The 19,978-nt window shown below is 40.4% G+C and overlaps 2 protein-coding genes across 3 annotated transcripts in view; one reads left to right on the top strand and one right to left on the bottom strand.

Annotated features, from left to right (window-relative positions):
• Nucleotides 1-173: 173 nt before the first annotated feature.
• On the bottom strand, nt 174-5,603 carry plvapa (plasmalemma vesicle associated protein a). Its single transcript, XM_086095325.1, has 6 exons — nt 4,928-5,603; nt 4,425-4,497; nt 3,573-4,297; nt 2,128-3,484; nt 1,982-2,042; nt 174-512 (listed from the first exon to the last, which is right to left on the bottom strand). The coding sequence occupies exons 1-6, from the start codon at nt 5,321-5,323 to the stop codon at nt 479-481; spliced, it is 2,646 nt and encodes an 881-aa protein (XP_085951451.1). The 5' UTR covers nt 5,324-5,603; the 3' UTR covers nt 174-478.
• A 7,996-nt stretch (nt 5,604-13,599) lies between these two features.
• The window catches only part of nr2f6a (nuclear receptor subfamily 2, group F, member 6a), a 16,416-nt gene continuing 10,037 nt past the window's right edge, over nt 13,600-19,978 (top strand). The window contains exons 1-3 of one of the 2 annotated variants that reach the window (XM_086072517.1): nt 13,600-14,336; nt 14,550-15,220; nt 18,139-18,233. In XM_086072517.1, the coding sequence (XP_085928643.1) occupies nt 14,952-15,220; nt 18,139-18,233 (364 nt within the window). In that variant the 5' untranslated portion in view covers nt 13,600-14,336; nt 14,550-14,951. The remainder of the gene's footprint in view (nt 14,337-14,549; nt 15,221-18,138; nt 18,234-19,978) is intronic. The other variant, XM_086072516.1, reaches the window with a different exon arrangement.

The raw sequence follows: 19,978 nt of genomic DNA, 5'->3' as shown, positions 1-19,978 counted from the left end.
TAGTGGAGGTTCCTCCCATCTGCCGCCACCATAACTTGTGACAGGTTGGCAGGTAAATGTAAACACGGCGGATGGATTTAATCGTCGTGCCAGTAAATCCGGTCTTCTTCGGAGATCATTAGCAAGACAATAGGTGACGCACGCAGGGACAAACAGTCACTTCCAAGTCGGAATGAAGTAATATCTCAAATAGATTTGTTTATTAAAAAGAGACGTGCACAAGAACAAAGACTTCTGTATTTACACGTTTAAAAATACTATGTGGGATTGCTCTCGTAGTTGTACACAATTACAGATATATATGATTAAAACAGAGTTCGCATTCTAGATTAAAAAAAAAAAGTGCTTAAGTTTGTCTATCCTTTTGAATGTGCATATTTTAGTATTAACATCTTCAATAGAGTAAGTACGGTTAATACCATGAAGAACTTGATGATCTGATAAATTCCTTGCAGTTTGCTGTTTTTCCTTGACAAACTTAACCCATCATTCTGGAAAGCTCTTGTCTCTCTCTGAAACCACACAGTCAGATATTGGATGCAGATTATTGTTGTGCAATGTAATTCAACAAATATCACATCACTTTACAAACTACAGCATCATATTTGAAGTAACAAAAAAACAAAAAAAACAGAGGAGCCACATGGGAGCTGAAATAGCCGGCCCGTTTCAGGGAGCCAAGCCGAGAGAAGCGACTCTCGAAAAAGAGACACAATTCTCCTAACTGGTTTGGTGAGGTTGGTGTTCGTAATCAGGCCTGCGCCATCTCAGAGGAAGCCCTTCCCGATGTTAGTCATCAAGTGGCAGGATTTTGAGGACAGCAGCAACGAAGCAGACGACTGACTTTTCTCTCCCATTGAAGGGTTAATTTATGGTTAGTTCAAGAAATTGTCATTCTACTTCACTTACCTGCTATTGTTTTTTATTCACAAACCATAATGCAAACCATTTCAGTGTATTTGTATAGTTATGTGACAATTTTGGACTTGTCTGTTTTTAAACTAAATGATTTCCTTGGAGTTGTCTGATTTTGCAATGAAACAACAAAGACCTCTTTGAAAGGCTTTTTTTTTTTTTCTCGATAAAAGTTGTATTTCTTTCCCCCAAATTAGCCTCTTAATTCCTTCATATAGTGTATATTGACATGGAAAACCCTAAATGCTAATTATTAGCGTGAACCTAGAGCCGTAGAAAGAAAAAGTAATCTCAATTCACACATAAAATAGATATGTGAGGTTTTGTGTTTTATTTATTAATTGTGACAATGTCAACAAGGTAATATTAGTAACAGCTCTAAGAGTTCATTTACTGTAAACGAACAACATTTAAGGGATACTTGACTCCAATTTGGCAATTTTCAGCAATAAAAAAAATTATTAATTGTATAAATTAATTATTTTTTATGTACAATTAATACCTTTAAAAACACATTTTGCCACTTGCTGTCAACTGAAAATTACATCACAGGTCAGCTCAGAGTTCCGATAACGACCAATCACAGCTCAGCCGTTTTCTGGGCTTGTCCATGTGACGTTAGCAAACTGAGCCATGATTGGCCGTTACCGGAGCCCTGAGCACACGTGATGTCATTTACAGCCAACAGGAAGTGGCAAAATGTGTTTTTAAAGGTATTCATTGTAGAAGTTATCAAATTCATTCTGGACAAAATATTTTCTTCTTACTGCTGATATTGGCTAAATGATTTTGACATTGTTCAGTTCGCACCGCTCTGATTGTGTTAAAATTGATTACCTTTGTAAAGGCATTAAAAACGAACAGAGATTTGAATTCACATCTTGCGATAAAGCAGACATGCTAACCACTATTCCATCATCCGGCCTTTTACAATTATACTTCTATTATTGAAATAATACATAATGATATTTGATTTTACTGAAATCCTTGTTTAAGTCTTAATATATCTTGAGTAAAGTACTTGGGAACACAAGTACAATCTACAGCTCGACCAATTCATACTTACTGAAAAGCGTAAGAGGGGTCGATGATACGTTGCAGATCTTGAAGGTGCTGTGCAATGCTGACTGTATGCACAGAAAATAATATATTCATCAGTCAAGTTCACGGACAAGACATTGGAATGTACGCAATGCAGGTTTTTTTTATTACCTGATCCACCTCCTAGACCACCAGTCCTCCCTGTTCCAAGTGAAGATCCACTTGATGTTCCTCTTCCTATTCCACTTCCTGGCTTACTTTGTCCTGTGTTACTGTTAAAAAGGGGGAATCCAGAACTGGGTGACCCACTTGATCCAAGGCCGGAGGAGCTTTTCAGACTTGAGGTTGGTTTATTATTTAACCCAGACGAGCCAAGACCCGAAGTGCCCAAACCAGATGATCCTTGCCTGTTTGATCCTAACCCAGTCGAGCCAAGACTTGAGGAACCTAACGCGGTTGAGCCTAATTTGTTTACTCCTGACCCAGCTGAGCCAATGGTTGAAGAGCCCAAACTATTCAATCCAAGTTTATTTAAACCTGACGCAGATCCAAGGCTCGAAGAGCCCATCCCTGTTGATCCTAATTTGTTTAATCCTGACCCAGTTGATCCAAGACTTGAGGAGCCTAACCCGGTAGAGCCAAATTTATTTGATCCTGACCCAGTTGATCCTAAACTTGAGGAGCCTAGCCCGGTTGATCCTAATTTGTTTAATCCTGACCCAGTTGATCCAAGACTTGAGGAGCCTAACCCGGTAGAGCCAAATTTATTTGATCCTGACCCAGTTGATCCTAAACTTGAGGAGCCTAGCCCGGTTGATCCTAATTTGTTTAATCCTGACCCAGTTGATCCAAGACTTGAGGAGCCTAACCCGGTAGAGCCAAATTTATTTGATCCTGACCCAGTTGATCCTAAACTTGAGGAGCCTAGCCCGGTTGATCCTAATTTGTTTAATCCTGACCCAGTTGATCCAAAGCTAGAGGAACCTAACCCTGTTGAGCCTTGTTTGGATAATCCTGTCCCAGTTGAGCCAGGACTCAAAGAGCCCAACCCAGGTGAACCTAATTTATTTATTCCTGACCCAGTCGATCCAAGACTTGAGGAGCCTATACCAGTTGATCCTAATTTAGTTAATCCTGACCCAGTTGAACCAAGACTTGAAGAGCCCAGCCCAGTCGATACTTGTTTGTTTAATCCTGACCCAGATGAACCAAGAGTGGAAGAGCCCAACCCCGTTGATCCAAATTTGTTTAATCCTGACCCAGTTGAACCGAGACTCGAAGAGCCAAACCCTGTGGATCCTTGTTTATTTAATCCTAAACTAGTTGAACCGAGACTTGAGGAGCCCAACCCAGTTGATCCTAATCTGTTTAATCCTGAGCCAGTTGAGCCAACACTTGGATTCAACCCAGTTAAACCAAAATTTGAGGAGCCCAACCCAGTTGATCCGGGTTTGTTTGCGCCTAAACCAATTGACCCTCCTCTTCCAAACTGTCCTACACCAGCTCCCGGCAGGCCACCGAATCCAGTCTGAAATCAGAATAAAGTCATGTTAATTTAGAAAAACAAATTGAATTGAAAACCAATGCCATGATCCCACAACCACATACAAACGTACCTTAGGCATACAGGACAAGTTGAGCTTCCTGACTTGCTCTGTGAGATGTTCAACTTCTTTGTTTTTGTAGTTGACGCTGTTTTCAAGAACTTCAATATCGCCCCTCAGCCTCGTTTTGTCCGACAGATGCCTGTCAACGTCATTGTCGTGTTTCTTCTGAAGCTTCTCTAGGGTCTGTCTGTGCTCCAGGATCAGACCTGTGCGGTTTTGACTGCACACGCGGTAGTCATCAGACCGTCGCAGGTTCTCAGCCTTCAAGCGACTGTTCTCAGACTGGATCTCAGACATCTGATTGCCTACATTATTCAAGTAGCTCTGGAACCTGTCCTCCACCTCTCGAGACAGACTGGTACAGTTATTGCGGATCTGCTCGAGGTGCTCCCTCTGTTTCTCACAGGTGAGCTGGAAGGCAATGTGAGTCGGGAAGAGGGATTCAATCTTCAGTAGAAAGGCTTTTGAGACATTGGAGACGCCGCTCAAGGACCGGACAAAGTCTTGTTTGCATTTTTCTTTGTTAAACTCAATTTCTTTCAGATGAACCGACTTGTCCCTTCTTAGATGGATGGCCTCCAGGTTAAGGTTATCCCTGTCTTTGGCAATCTGGTCCATTTCTATCCTCATTCTCTGTGTTGTCTGTGTAAAGTTGGACTCCACAAGTTGAAGTCGAGCTGTCACCCGCTCCATCTCAAACCCACAGCCTCCAGTCGAAGGCACCGATCGCATGGCTTTAAATTAAAAAGGGGAATACACATTAGCAAACTTATATCAGAAGCTGAATTGAACAAAGATGCATTTATTTGGATATATTCATAAAGTGATTCGGGGTGTCAAACTATAAAATGTTCTACTTACGGTTGGTTTGTTGGCAATTTGAAGGAAAGCGGGCCTGGTTCTTGCACATCATGAGCTCCATATTGGTGTGTTGCTGTTTGTTTTATGGTAAAAGATAAACAAAATCACTAAAACAGTAAAAACAATTTATGACACTGATATACCATAACGCAACAGTAGTATATATCAAATAATACACATATTTTCTATATTGTGATTGTGTATGGTAAATATCTTATGTCTCTAATCAATTTGCCCCTATTAGGTAGTTTTAGCTAAACAAAATATAAGAAACATTTATTATGATGTTGCAAACTTCTACGCCACTACAAAATATAACCATGATACATTGCATATTAAAATAACTGACAAGAAAACCAAGAATATTAACGATGTAAAAAGAGATTTTCAACTAAATGCTTACACAAATATACCGTAGGTGACACAAATAATAATGCTCACGTTAATATATTTGCTTTCATCGTTAAATTTGCTCACGCTAAAACATCTTCAAACGTACTCACCAGCCTCTTGTCCAGGTCTTGAATAAACATTGCAGAGATATTTGACAAGCGTCTAATTCTCAGCAGGTCCCAGTCGTTGCGAGTCTTCTCAGTCAAGGTGACATTGAGTAAGGTGGTCAAATTCCTCCTCTGTTGCCTGAGGGCGACGTTCTCAATGGACAGCCGACTGAAGCTCTCCTCCAAGTCCAGTATGCGCGTTGTTGATGCGGAGTCCTGCGTCTTACCGTAGACCAAGAAGAGAACCAGGCTGACTATGATGAGCGACTGAATCAGTGAGGAAAAGAAGAAGATGATCTTCAAGTAGTAGCCACAGCTCTTGCCCTTTGACCGATACCGCATCTTCTTCTGGGCCTGAGGGCTGGCCTTGGACACGTGAGCGTAGCCGCTGCTATACATGATTGCTGGTTGCCCGAAGAAGGCCCAAGATAAATGAAGAACAAGATCCTCCTAAGCACTCTGCAATCCAGATCACATCTATGGAGACCCTGGCTTATATGAGAGAAGCTTGGAGCCGATGTCCATGTATTGTAGGGCTGGTGCCCGTTTGTCTGACCAAGCGCAAAACACTACAAAAAATGGACCAGACGTTTCCTTTGTATGGCGATGAAAACATGAGAATCGATCAGATTGTGGGTGAGGTGTAAACATGGGTAGGAATTTATAAACTGCTCGGCCGCACACTTCCCATGATGGGAAGTCAGTTTGACGTTCAGACCCCTCCCATCATCCCTTCTCAACCTACTACGCGGGGGTGGTCCGTCTTTCTGGGATAGCGCACGTGGGTCTCTATGTATACACAAGTACAGGATGCATTGTGGTACTATGTTTACTTTTTCAAATCACATCTTCCGCCTTTTCATTTGTTTTAAACAATCTTATTTGCCCCGAGATGTGAAAGGTCTGTTTTTCCTGCAAACTGGCACGAAAGTTGACACTTCACAGAAAACACCTTCAGTTTTTTTTTATTTTTTTTATCTCTTATTATAATAACGCCATCCATCCATCACACGGTGCGAAACTTTGCCCTCGTCCATGTGCCAAAAACATTTTTATGGGATCATGAACAGTGTTTTCCGGCGCACAGCCGCCGGGAGGACAATGGCTCGCGTTGTTCTCTATGGGAGGCTCTTTGATGCATTGAGTCTCAGTCCAACATGATGACGTGCGTAAGTTGCCCTCAGTCTCACAGGACGCATGCACACACACGGGTTCTAAATGAAAAGTAAGGGCTTGACAGTAGCAGTCACCACTTTTTTTCTCCCCCTGCCAGGCATTGTTGACATGCCAGACCTCATCTTGACAGGAAGCAGTAATTCACAGAGATGTTGATGGCCAAAGGTTTCTAATGTTGTGGACTGTAGATAAAAAGGCGCCAACAAACGGCGGATATTAGAGAAAATGCAAGACATAAACACGGTGTAGATTGAATTGAATTTCAAGTGGGTTGTTTTTGTAAAAACATCAAGTCAGGAAGATGTACAGTGCAGCATTACGCCCTTTTTGAAGATCTATTCATGGGGTCGTTGGCTGACAACTGATCACTTTGGAAGACTCGCATCGTTTCTTCCTCTTTGCGTATTATATGCACGGTTAACGGTTTCATTTGGTTTGTTTCATTGTATAAGTCAATGCCCAGGCAAGTAAAATATAAGTTAATCAGTAGTTAAATACTGTAATTTAAAAATAACCCAATTGGTTGAATTTTAGATTTTGGGGTATAATGTGTGTATCGTTTCTTAGTAAGGAAATGATTGCAATACACAGTAAATATTTAAGATGAATACTTAATAAAATAACTACATTCATTTATATATCTGCACTTCTTTTTTTTTTTAAACAGGAGGATCTCAGTTTGTAGTTTACAATGTAAAGTGTTCTCCATGCAAATAAATATAGATTACAGTAATTATGACTCTAATACGACAAATTTGGGTTATGCTGCCACCGTTTGAACGGAACCGGTCTTAAGCCAAGGAAAACCAGCAATTGATACGGCACTGCTATTAAGCCTTTAGGCAAGTGTGGATAGATGAATCACTTTCATATTTATATGCAATTTATTTTTGTTCAATTGAATTAGGTGTTGTGCAATTCCAAATATTGAATTGAACTTTCTGAAGGGTTCACGTACGTGCAGTGTTTTGATATGCTTATGTTTCCATGTGTACCAGAAATAATAACAGTAGTCAAGTACAACAAGCAAGCAGTCATGGATTGCACTGCCGCTCAGTGGAGCACTCCGACAATTACAGCTGAACAAAAGATTTAATTTTGTTTGGACACTGGAAAGCATCTAAAAAATTTTTTTAGCGCTATTGATGATGGAGAACGCAACAAATCAAGTTTAGTCGTATATAATGATGATGATGATGTCGTTTTTCTTTGTTAGATGAATCAAAATTGTATAGGCCCATTCCAATGATCCAAAACAACATATTCTCGGTGATCTTATACTGTTGTAAAAATACACTAAAATGTCATTATGACAATAGCAACAATTCAAAGACCATTTTTATAGATCAACTGTTGCCAACGGATTAAAATAAGCCGAAATTGGTTCTTCCTTTACGTATTTGCAGGCTCGCACCATTTCCTTGATGATTTCCTTGAATCAGAAAAAACTGGCAAGTGTCAGTATGTTGTGAATCGGGATCACACGGTTTACCTCCAAAGAGGTTTGGCTAATTTTTAACATGCTCTAAAGGCTGTGGTGACTCATATGACAGACACATGCGACATCAGGTGACTGGCCTGAAGAAAGAGCTCTCTGTACTGTGCATGATAGGGAGAGAGGGCGGGAGTGCAGGGAAAGTGATAAATACTTCCTAAGCTTCTCTTTTAGCACACATATAAACAGTACAGCGCTAAATAAGTAAACAGGCAGAGAAAGAGTGTGGACATTTTGTTACATTGTACATCATCTGTTGATTTCAAAAGTGTTTCAGCATTCACACTTGTTATTCTACTTTTATATTTATGATTATATATTTTTTTGCTGTTCAACTACTTCTACATTTGTCGACCGATTCAAACCATTCCAACTTCAACAAGTTCCCCAAGTTCACGCTTGGCAGTCTATTCCTTTTCTTTCTTTTTTTTATCACTCCTAACATACACAGTTTTCCCACAATTCAACAATTTTCAACCCAAAAACGCCCCATTCAGTTCCAATGAATACATTCAACCATTCACTCCCATTCAAAATGATCTTCAGCTCATTAAATTCACCTTGGGATCCATTTTCCCATGTTTCCCAATTCCCACATAGCAAAAATCTCATATTTTTCACTAAATATTGCACATTTTTGACCGACAAAATTCCTCACTCCTTTCGAGGGAATGGATTCAGATTTGGTTAGCTATTCAAAATTCATTCAATTAAATATATTTTACCTAATTCCATATAAATAAATTCATTCGACTCCAACATACCAAAAATTCCTCTCTTTTTTTTTTTACTCTGAGCACATTTTCGCCAATACCATTTGGCCTAATAATTAAATACCATTCAATATTTCAATATCATTCCACATCATTCAAAGCATGCATTTTAACTACTTAACAGGCAATATTTTTCAATTTTATTCAAAACCATTCTTTTTTCTTTCTTTCATTTAACCAGGTAGGTCCCATTGAGATTAAAAACCTCTTTTTCAAGAAGGTGGACTTAACTTACCGAATCTGAAATATTATTTCTGGGCAGCACAATTGAAACCTTTGATTTCATGGATGCAAAGTGATGCTGATACGAGATGGTTAAGCATTGAACAAACAATGTGCTCTGTGCCTTTGCGAGTATTGCCATTTGTCGACATTCCGGTTTTGGGTTTAAGAAGGTGGACTAAAACCAAATAATTAGCTTTCGGAAATGGGTTGAACCATTTTTATAGTCTTTGGTATGACCCGGCAAGGGATTGAACCCACAAAATCCCAGTCTCAGGGCGGACACTCTACCACAAGGCTAATGAGATGAGGGTTTGGGTAAATTGTTTGGGTTTAAGGTTCAGATGCATTTAGCTTCAAACTGCATAAGTACAATTAAGACACAGAGGCAATTATATATCAAAGCAAGTCTCCCTCATTTGTATTTAATTGTTTTTTTAATACCTGTTTTTCACGTAATGCCAAGCGGCGGCGCTGGGAATAAACAACAGGTTATAAAAAAAATTTTTTTTAAAGATTTTGGTGTCAATGGCGTGATGTAGCTCTCTTTAGAAGTGGCTTAAAAGACAAAACGGTAATGCCTAACAGTTAATCCCCCTCTTCTATCTCCTGGACCCAGCAGATGTTTTCCCTTTGACCTGCACAAAAGGCTTCTGTTTTGGTTTCTCGGCTCATCTTTTCTGCAAAGGTCACAGGTCACCCTGGTCTCAGGGAGGAGCTGTCACGACAAGTCTAAACAGTGACGGCCATTGGGGCGTGATGAAAAACGGTGAGAATGCTGCACCGACGCCTCATGATTACTTTAAGTAAAGGCCTACCTCCCATATGTTGATGTGGTTAAAGCATCGCTGCTCACACCCCGGGATTGAATTACACGTGTGGTATGCTTAAGGGAAGGGAGCTGGCCTAACTTAAGACGTGCAGTCATGTGGCGGGTGGGTGGTTCTCCATTTGCAAGAGGGACGGGGGCCTCTATACAGACCTTAAAGGTTAACTCAAATGTTAAGTGAATCGATGGCTGACTTGAGCAGGGCCTGCCTTACCCCGAAATGCCACGATGATGAGGTTAAATGTCCAACAATTTTGTAGCTTTGAGCTATCGGACCACCCCGCCCCCCCCCACGAGCAACACTTGAATGCATTCATATTATTGACACGGTGTGGGAAGACAGAAATGCAAAAGGGATACATACTAAATACTTCAACTGAGACCAGAGCACTATGCCCGTTGTCACAATTATACATTTATTGCACATACAGAATGAATTAAAAATAATAATAATCCAAGAAAATTACCCAGTGCAATATTCTGTTATGCATGTAATGCAGATTCAAACTGCAGCTGTCGGTGTGCCGTTCTGTGCACGTGTTGACTCAACATGCACGTCGACAGAAATATTTTGCTTCCTCAACAACGAGTAGCGACTTGGTTCAAAGGTCATGTCACTTCTGCCCCCTGTGGTATCCATCACACCCCCACTGGAAGGGGAATGACAGACACGGAGGGGTGTTTCCTCGCTAAAAGCAGCCTACATTTCTGTCTAAAAATACATACTGTTTGTTGGGGCTTTGTATTTAAATTTAGTGGTTACAGCATTGGGCACAGATTATGATAACTACAGTACAACGGTATTCGGTAAGAGTGCACACCTCCCACCAATGCCTTACTAATCTATATTAAAATATTTTGGCTGTCTCATTTGGCCGTAAAATATTACAAACAGTACAGAGAATGATTTGACTTTACACCAATCCGACGTGGAAAGTCGGTAATTGGTTGGGCGTCAGTATGCGTCATGTCATATGAATGGTGTTGAACGCATCGCTGTGACGTTTAAGCTGTTGTCAAACGCGTTTAGGGGGCGTTTTTGGCCGATTCATCAGATTGAATCGGTGTCTGAGGGTTGTGACATTTGATCACTCTGATTGGCTGTTAGCTAGCGACGGGACACGAACAGAAAGTGACGAATACGATTAAACGGTTAAGTAATAAAAAGCCTTCAGGATTTCACTCGTTTTGCACTAGGGATAGACCGATTATCGGCCAGGCCTTCGGCATTTTGGTGTACATTAAGTTTGGCCTTTTTAAAAAATCTCCCGGTCATAAGAGATTATCGTAAATTTGGGTAAAAATCCTTGCCTTGGTTAGGTGGCCGTTGTGACCAGTCGTCTGAAGTCGAATTTTTATTATTCTTATTTTTTGGTTTACTTTCTAAGAAATGCTGCACAGCCTGGAAACTCCCTGTGCTTTTTGCTTTGTTAGAACTTAAAACAAAGCAAAGTGAAATGTTACCATATCAGTTATACCGATTTTTTTTGTGTATAAAACTGTAGGGAGCTATTTATTATTTTAAATTTTCATTGAATTTTCTAAGACATGCTGCTGAGTTTGGAGCTCCTTGCATATATTTGTTTAAAATTTTAAAACAAAGACGTCTATCGTCTAAAATAAAAACAACCAAATTAACTGTTAATTTTCTAGAATTTTACATAAATATTTTTTACCTAAATACTTCCCTTTTTACTGCAAACGAATATCGGCTCGAAATATCAGTTATCTGTCTTGACTACTAGGGGTGGGAATCTTTGAATGTCGCACTATTCGATTCGATTCTGATTTTTGGGCCTGCGATTCGATTCAGAATCGATTTTCGATTGGGAGCGATTTTTTTATTCCAAATGATTTGATTGACAATGATTTTTGCTTCAATCTATAGATGTTCAAGGAATTTTAATGATCTACTCCAGTCTGACGGCACTTTTATCACTCAAAAGAACAGCTCCACTGAAAAAAACAACTTTTATTGGAATAACTTGATCGTGACATTTTCCTTCTACTCTCTAATGTGGCTACAACTTAACAGTGTATTAGACCGTGTGGAATCACACTGCCCCTCAGTGGCCAAACCGGGTACAACATGAACAGCGCTCCAAATAAAAGGCACTTACAGACAAAGGCAAGACAGTATAAAATAATTTAAATAAAATCGATTTTGGGACATTTAAAATCGATTCTGAATTGTAATAAATGAGAATCGTGATTCTTATTAGAATCGATTTTTTGGCACACCCCTATTGACTACTATTAATTGGTATTGGCCTATCTATTTTGCACATACCACCGATTGCTTTTGGACGTACAATGCTTGTCTAGACACACAATACCCTGCAAAGAGCCTGGTGGTAGGAGTGCATTGTGAGTGATAAAGATTGCGGTATGCTTTTGTTTACAATTGTATATCCCTAATGTGTAGGGATAGATGTGGGTCTCGCCCAAATTGTCTGTGAAATTCCAGCTTGTAAACCACTATAATTGACAAAAAGATTCCTGTCGACGGTGATGTTGTATTGCTTTGGATTTGAGATTAGCACAGGTTTTGAATACATAGAAAACAAAGATTAGGGGGTGAATCTTGGCTAGTCACGCCAATAATGATGGAGAAATGGCAACACATTGGACATGTTAGATACTATATGCCTGTACTCTATCAGAAAAAAAAGTTCAATACTACTTATATATACTATTCTGCCTTCCCTGTAGGTGCGGTGTGCAGTTTGTCAGTTAAAGCGAACAGCTCTTCAAAAAGAGTCTACAAGTGCTTGTTTCAGGCCGTTTATTGAACACTCCCATTTAAGTTTACTGTCAAGAGAATAACATTAACAAAACACATATCTTCATTTTACAAAAACAAATCCTCCTAGCTTAAACCTAACACTCAATATGAAATGCCATTAAAAAAAAAATCTGCACGGAATTTGCATTGTTGCTGCATAAACCTTTAAATATACGAACACAAATGATGCATGTTCTTTTTTTCCCTGCCGAAAACGTGAATTTGCTGCAACTTAGCAATGACAGACTTCTTTGTCTTTTCATCAAAAGTATGTCTTATCTGGATGCGAGAACCACACCGCCCCCTGGAGGCAAGCTTAATCTTACACATCCCACAGAACCACACCAGAAGACACAAGCGGGCAAACAGTGGCCTAATTAAGGGGACTTTTATTCAAATTAACACACGCTCTCTCCTCCCCCCCCAACACACCCCTCTGATGACCTATTAGTCGCACAAAGGCTAGCACAATGCTTCTCTGTGACACACACATTGTGGTCTCCGGGGGGTTAGCTAGGAATGCTATAAAACTGTGTGTGTGTGGGTGCGGAGGAGGTCAGAATGCCTTAAAATCTTTAACCACATCACGTAGATAAGACAACAGGTTGCACACCGTCCGTCTTCCCGGGCGCTTTCATGTGTCCACATCTGTGACGGCACCTATCGCCCCAAACCCCTCCGCGCGCGCACACACACGCACACACGCACTTACAAGGAGATTCATTACTTATCTCTTATCCGGGGGTTCTTCTGGGTGCTCTCCTCTTTATCTGCGTTTGACCTCGGGCTTTTTACCATAGCCGGGGTGCCAAAGTCTGTTTGACCTCTCGTTGTGTGCTCCGCTAAGCGCCTGCGAAGTGAGCAATGACCATAAAACGTTAACCTTTTATTAACAACACAATACGGTGTCCATATACAAGAGAATTGAGGGGGGGGGGGGGCTGGGGTGGAGGGTTTTGGCGTTTACATGAAATAAAGAAGCAAAGTTCATATTTTGGCCATTAGGGCTGACAGTGAATAGCTTTCTGTGAGACAAAAGGCCAGATTGCTTGTATTTGTAGCAGGGAGTCATCTGGTATTGTGTGTATGTGTGTGTGTGTTTTAAGGCCTTGGGGTCATGCTCTTTGCATCCCAGCAGAGAGATCCTTCACATTTTTCTTGTGTGCCGTGTGTATGTTGTGTGCTGCCCCACGCAGCCCACTCTTTTTGCTCTTTGACTCCAATGGCCATATAAGGCATACAGCGCCATGGCAACCACAGGGCTTGAATAGTAGTGTCAAATCCCACAGAACACACACACACACACACACCCCTCCCCCTCTGCACACACTCCTCCCTCCCTCTCTTGCTCTCTCACTTGCTTTGCTTTATCTCCCTGTGTCCAACACACAAACAAGCTAGAGGGAGAAAACAGACACACACACGAAGCAAGAGGAGCAGGGAAGAATGCAAACGTAGACAGGACAGCCATCCAACTTGTCTGTAGCTTTGGATTTTCTCCTGAATGCTAACTGGAAGTGTGGAGAGAGAGAGAGAGAGAGAGAGAGAGAGAGAGAGAGAGAGAGAGAGAGAGAGAGAGAGAGAGAGAGAGAGAGAGAGAGAGAGAGAGAGAGAGAGAGAGAGAGAGAGAGAAAGTAAGCACACCCTTTTTTTGCCTTCCTCCCCCCACCTCTTGCCATAGGGGAAGGCGCGCACACACTCACACACACAAATGAAAAGCAGCAGCTAGGCCGCACATCATTAGTTCTTGGTGACCAAGCATCAACAAAAGGCTTGCAAACGAGAAGCTCGGAGCGAAGCTAAGGCTTGTGTGAAGGAGGAAAGGAACGCAAAGGACAGCACTTCCTCGTGTTGAGCACACCGCCTTGTGTACGTGTGTGTATATTTTGGAGGTCAACTTGACAGTCCAGACACGTTTTTTTTCTTCTTCTTCTTCTTCTACCGGAGCCTTGAAGAGAAGCCTACAGCCATTGGAGCAAATGACGTGGAATAGCTTCACTTTGTGGGTCATGATGGTGCCGCTGAGAGGATTACAGCTGAGTAGGAAAGCTGCCCTCGCTCTCTGGATGGAGGACGGGAAGCTCTAGCGGGAGAGGATTTATAGCTACGAACGTATTCATGTTCAATTGGAGGTAAGCACTGAATGATTTATATCAAGAGGGCAACGGTATGGGGAAGAGGGAATTCAATGTTAAAGCCTCCCCAGGCTTGTGCCGCACTCAAGCCCTATTTCAGCCATTAGCGGGAGAGGCTGAGCTGTCCATCTATCTCTGTGTATGTTTGTGTCTTTGCGCTCTATTTATCACCTCCATGTCATTTACAATGGTTTTCTCATCTCTCCACAGTCGCCAGTAGACATTGTTTACAGTGGCGAGGACCGTCTGCCGGTTTGGTCTCCATCCAGGATTCGACGGCAGTCGAACCAGCCTTTAGGGTTGAACAAGAGGACAAACGTTGACATTTAGAGGCTAAAAATTGAAAAAGTTACACCACTCAGACTGTTTCCAGGTCATAGTGCAGTGGGAGGGGACTGCTCTTGTTTTTTTCCTGCCAAACACCCTCCCTCTTGCTTTTCCCCTCTCTCGCATTACTGTCTTTCCAAAACCTTTTTTCAGTCGTCTTTTTTTTTTTTTTTTTTAATAAAGCTTCTAAAAGCACCAAAGAAGCTGCTAATATTCATGTTACCTTGACGTTTCTCGGCTGCCTGACTGTGGCGTGCTCTTCCTCGGTGGTTCGGTAACCAAGCGATGGCCATGGTGAGTGGGGGCTGGGGAGATCCCAATGGCGGCACCAACGGACTGGGGGAAAAGGGCTACCTGAAGCGGGAGGATGAGGACGGCTCTCCCCAGGCGGGAGGCAGCGACATGGAAGCCGGGGAGGACGACAAGGCCTGCGTGTTGGACTGTGTGGTGTGCGGGGACAAGTCGAGTGGGAAACATTACGGCGTGTTCACCTGCGAGGGCTGTAAAAGCTTCTTCAAGAGAAGCGTACGACGTAACCTCAGCTACACGTGCAGGTGAGAGGGGTGTGATAGGAAATGTGTGCTGTCTGGTTATGAGCCGACATTTTTGTAGTTCTGTTGCCCGATTAGCAAACTAGCCATCTATTCGGCATGGCTGTATTTTCGCTCTCTAGGTTAATTGTTGTCAAACTGTAGATCATTGGTTGTCAAACTTTTTATACCACATACTATCTAACTAAAAATACGTACCACCATAATTATCAACGTTATTTAAAAGCAGTAGTACTAGGCCTAATATTTTTGTCTAAATGAGACAAAATTTTCACAATTTGATTTGTCAAGCAAAAACGATACCTCTGCCGTTATGTATGTATGCATGCATGTATTTATGTATTTATTTTAATAACAACATACTACACAATACGAAGCTCTGTCACTTTCTACCAACAATGGAAAATTCCGAAAATCTGGGCATTTCTGATATTTCCGCAATGCCAACACTTCATTTCCATTGTGTATTGTATTGTATTGTATTGCTTTTGCATGTGACTAGCATACAAACCAGGCTGATTTTTATAGTAGTCAAATGACATTTCATCACTTTTTGAAATCAAAATAATCCTCACAAATCAAATAACGATCCAAAGTCCAATGCTTTCCAATCAGCCGAGTGCTTCCTTTCACTGAGTAAGACCACCATTTTGACTTGTGACGTAACCTCAAAATTGTCCATGGCTGAGCTTACATGGAGAATTGTATTCCGATTAGAGCGAAACCGAATAACCAAATGAAATAAAAATGCGCCATAAACACCAAAACCACTTTTCTTTAGACTGATACCAGGACGAGTACTCACTATTGAGTATTCAGCCATACCGATACAAAGTACAGATGCCACTAGTACTTATAAAACGTAACATTTTAATAAACACAATTACAATAGATAGGGCAAAGACCTTTCTGATAAGGGTGTCCTGACAACCTTTTCACTTCAGATACAATGCCAATATTGCAGCCTAGAGAAGCCGATATGATATCAGCAGGAATGATCCAAGCTTTTATTTGTTTTAAAGTATGAAATGTTAGAGGAGACTCGATCAAGTGATTGTATTCAAACAAAGAACAGTAACCAACAGTAGATATGAGAAAATATGACCCGTTTATTCCAAACAGTTGGGTTACATAAATTCAACCTCAAAGACGAGAAGATGGAAGGAAGTGTAAAATAACTGGAAAGGAATGGGCTTGTATATATTGTAGATATTGGCATCCTTCACAAGTACACAATACCTTAAAATAAGGCTGATATTGGCCCGATACCTGGTATCTGTACTCACCCATTCCTATAAACATCTCCATTGGAATGAAAAGGCTGTATCAGAAATTAGAATACGAATGGAGTTTTATTCAGTGGTATCTTCCTTTTGCTAATCCAAACAAACGTCATGTAAACTGTTAAATCGGAATATCCTGCAGATGACGTAAATGCGTAGGGAGGTGTGTCTGCTGTCTGTCAAAACAATTGCAACTATTGTGCTAAATGAACTAATGAACTCAATTTTGATCAATCATGTGATGATGTCATATTACATTGATCCCTGTGTGCATGTAAAATGGCAGATTGGACCATGTAAACGGTTGACCAGAGATAATCAGTGCAGAATGACAAAAAAAGTCTCCATGTAAACACAGTTGTCGCCATATAACGGCGTACACCTGTGCCACGTACATAATTTAGAGAAATTCAGAATCAATATTTATCTAATACGGAAGCGTATTGCATTCACTTGGGGAAAAAATTCCTGTTTTTCTGACAATTTTTTGGGGGGGAGCTTTGTTTTTTTAAATCTTTTTTTCCGGGTTTTTTTTTTTCCAGTTTAAAAAAAATCTTCAGTTTTTCTGAAAAACTTATTTTTTTTGTTTTTCTGAGTAATTTTTTCCTGTTTTTATAAAATAATACATTTTCTGAATATTTTTTTTCAGTTTTTCTGGTTTTTCTCAGAGATTCGAGAACAGACCACAATACAGTATACACATTCATTCCTTTATTGAGAGCCAGTAAGTAAACATGACCATCCTATTGCATATGGAGGTATGCGGGAAAGTGTCCGCTTCCGCAATTAGCAAGTCTGCAACAAGTCACTTGGAGTTCAGAGGTAAAAAAGAAAAGAAAAAAAATCTCCCCAAAACAGAACACCAGCTCTGTTTTTCTGAAAAAAAAAATCCCCATTTTTTTGAATATTTTTTTCCCTTGTTTTTCTGAATATTTTTTTTCAGCCTGTTTTTCGGAGAGAGAGAAAGAAAAAGAAAAATCAGTAAATCAGAAGAAAAATATATATCTGAAAAACAGAAGGAAAAAAAATACTCCAAAAAACAAAGCCCCCCCAAAAAATTAGTCAGAAATACAGGAGTTGGTTTTTTTTCAAGTGAATGCAATACGCTTCTGTATAACAACATAACAAAATCATAAAAACATTTAATACAATACATCATACTTGCACTGAGAGATGACGATTATTACATGTAATGATGTGTCCAGATTGCTACTGTCATATTTTTTGCTCATCAAAGTAGGCTTGAACAAGTTTTGCTCTGACCAACCAATCAGACAATGGAAAAATGCTAATGTCCGATTGTCCGTGCTTGAAATCGGATTGGTTATGCCTTACTGATAGTCTTATTGCTAGTAAGTTCCAGTTTTGATCGACGTAACAGCACATTGAAGCTGAAATAGGTTAATTGTTTGTTTGTTTTTGTGTGCCAGAATTATGATTGTATGCTAGTTGCACGTATTTAATCTTTTCCAAACCTTACACCAAATGCCCAAAGACACCTTATCTTGTGTTTCGTAAACTAAAGTTACTTTGCAGCCATGTATAAAGCAAACTGAACACCTTCCCACATTTGCAAGATTAAAAAGTACTTGATGGCCTATTATAGGCCTCACCAACCACGATGTTATTTGTTTTCAGGTCTAATAGAGAATGTCAAATTGACCAGCACCACCGCAACCAATGCCAATACTGCCGCCTCAAGAAGTGTTTCCGAGTGGGCATGCGCAAAGAAGGTAACTATTTTGTCCTTAATATGGCACCATATGCTTTTTTTTAATGTCCAAAATTTGAATTCAAGTCACTAGACACCGCGATTGAGCATTGCTTTTATAATCCTTTTTGAACAGTTTTCATTATACCACAGACTTGTTTATCAGGGCCCTATTGTAGCTGAGTTAACTACCGATGTGTGTCCAGTCAATGCCAATGTACGAGCAGCCTTAATCTGGTTTATCTGGAGATAAATGCTTTGCTAAGACACCCGAGTCCCTCAGCCTTAAGACAGTGGTTGAAGCTGGACTTTAGGCCTTAAGGCACAATCCAATACACTCAAGTGACCCATTGATGGGGTGGATTGCTTGTAGTGGAAACCTTGGTCAAATGTAGTTTCATTCAATACTTTAAAATTACATTTATACGAGCAAGGTTTTTAGCCTATACTGTATTGTTTAAAAGTTGCGGGTTACTTTGAAATGTTTATTTTTATTTTTTAAAGGAAAAGACAAATTTATGATGTACTCTATATTAGGGACGCACACCAGTTTTTGCAGACCAAGTACAAGTACTTAACATTTAAATTTAAGTACTTGCCAATACCAGTCATGATATTTAATAATACTTTTTCAATTAGCAACTAGTACTTTTCATATATAACATTTTCATACACAAAAAACAATGACACATGATTTTAAATAAATACCTATATAACCCAATATAGCAATTTGCCTTAAAAGTAGATTAAATAAATGATAATTTTCTATGATCTTTTTTAAATTTCTATTAGGGGTGTTCGATCGGTTCGGCAATATATCGCGATATTACAGCGCAATTCTCGAATCGATTCGATATGCGGCCGAATCGATTTTTAAAATTTTTATGGAAATATTCAACAAAATGCTTTACTTAGGGTTAGGATTCACACATTAAGCATGGAAGAATGTTATATTAATAGAACATTAAGCCTTAATATTTTATTTCAGTGCTGTTCAAACATGAAACAGACTGCAACCTGGTTGTTAAATGCAGTGTCTCAGTTATAAACCAGAATTTTCAGATAAATAAATAGATTTTCTTACAAATCTGTATATGTACACGTTTACTGATTAGTATTTTCCAAATTTGAGTTTAAAAAAATCGCAATAATCAATTTATAGATTTGAATCGGGATTAATCGGTCTCGAATCGACCGATGAATCGTGATACGAATCGATTCGCCAGGTACTAGGCAATTCCTAATTTCTATACATATACTTACAGAAATTGCATCTTAATGGACATCTGTTAGACATGTATCTAGTGTTGTTCCGATACCGATACTGCATTAAAACAGTGGTATCGGTGAGTACTAACAAGTAACATGCCGATACCATTGATTCTGACGCGGTCGGCACCGCGTCCAAAACGCGGAGGGCAGCACGGCCGAGGCTTTTCGGGTGAACCGACGATCGGTAGCAGCCAGGAGTCGACAGGGTCCAGGGTACGCCACAACGGAGTACATCCATGCGTTCGGGAACGAGACGGGGACGAAGCTTGCTCCAGCGCCCGTTTTCGCTTCACTAGCTGGCCGCCGCGTTTACCCCGGTGCCGCTGTCAACACCGCTATGAGTTGTTTACGTTTTTATATCCCGCCCCCGTAAAGAGGTTGCCGGTTGCTTATAGGAATAATGACTACCGCCGCCGATGGTACGGAGGGGAATTACTTTTGCCGCATGTGCTGAAGCTACGTAATAGTCTGTGTCGGTGCGGTGTGTATTTACTT

The sequence above is a fragment of the Leptonotus elevatus genome, chromosome 1 (assembly GCF_054856555.1).
Source record: "Leptonotus elevatus isolate MCC_2025b chromosome 1, RoL_Lele_1.0, whole genome shotgun sequence".
NCBI lineage: Eukaryota > Metazoa > Chordata > Actinopteri > Syngnathiformes > Syngnathidae > Leptonotus > Leptonotus elevatus.
The sequence above is the reverse complement of the archived record's forward strand: the minus strand, read 5'-3'. Positions and strand labels throughout refer to the sequence as shown.

Coding starts and splice junctions, on each gene's coding strand:
- plvapa (XM_086095325.1), bottom strand. CDS start 5,323: ATGTATAGCAGCGGCTACGCTCACGTGTCCAAGGCCAGCCCTCAGGCC. Junction 4,298..4,424: donor AAATTGCCAACAAACCAACC/GTAAGTAGAACA, acceptor TTTAATTTAAAG/CCATGCGATCGGTGCCTTCG. Junction 2,043..2,127: donor TGGTCTAGGAGGTGGATCAG/GTAATAAAAAAA, acceptor CTGTGCATACAG/TCAGCATTGCACAGCACCTT.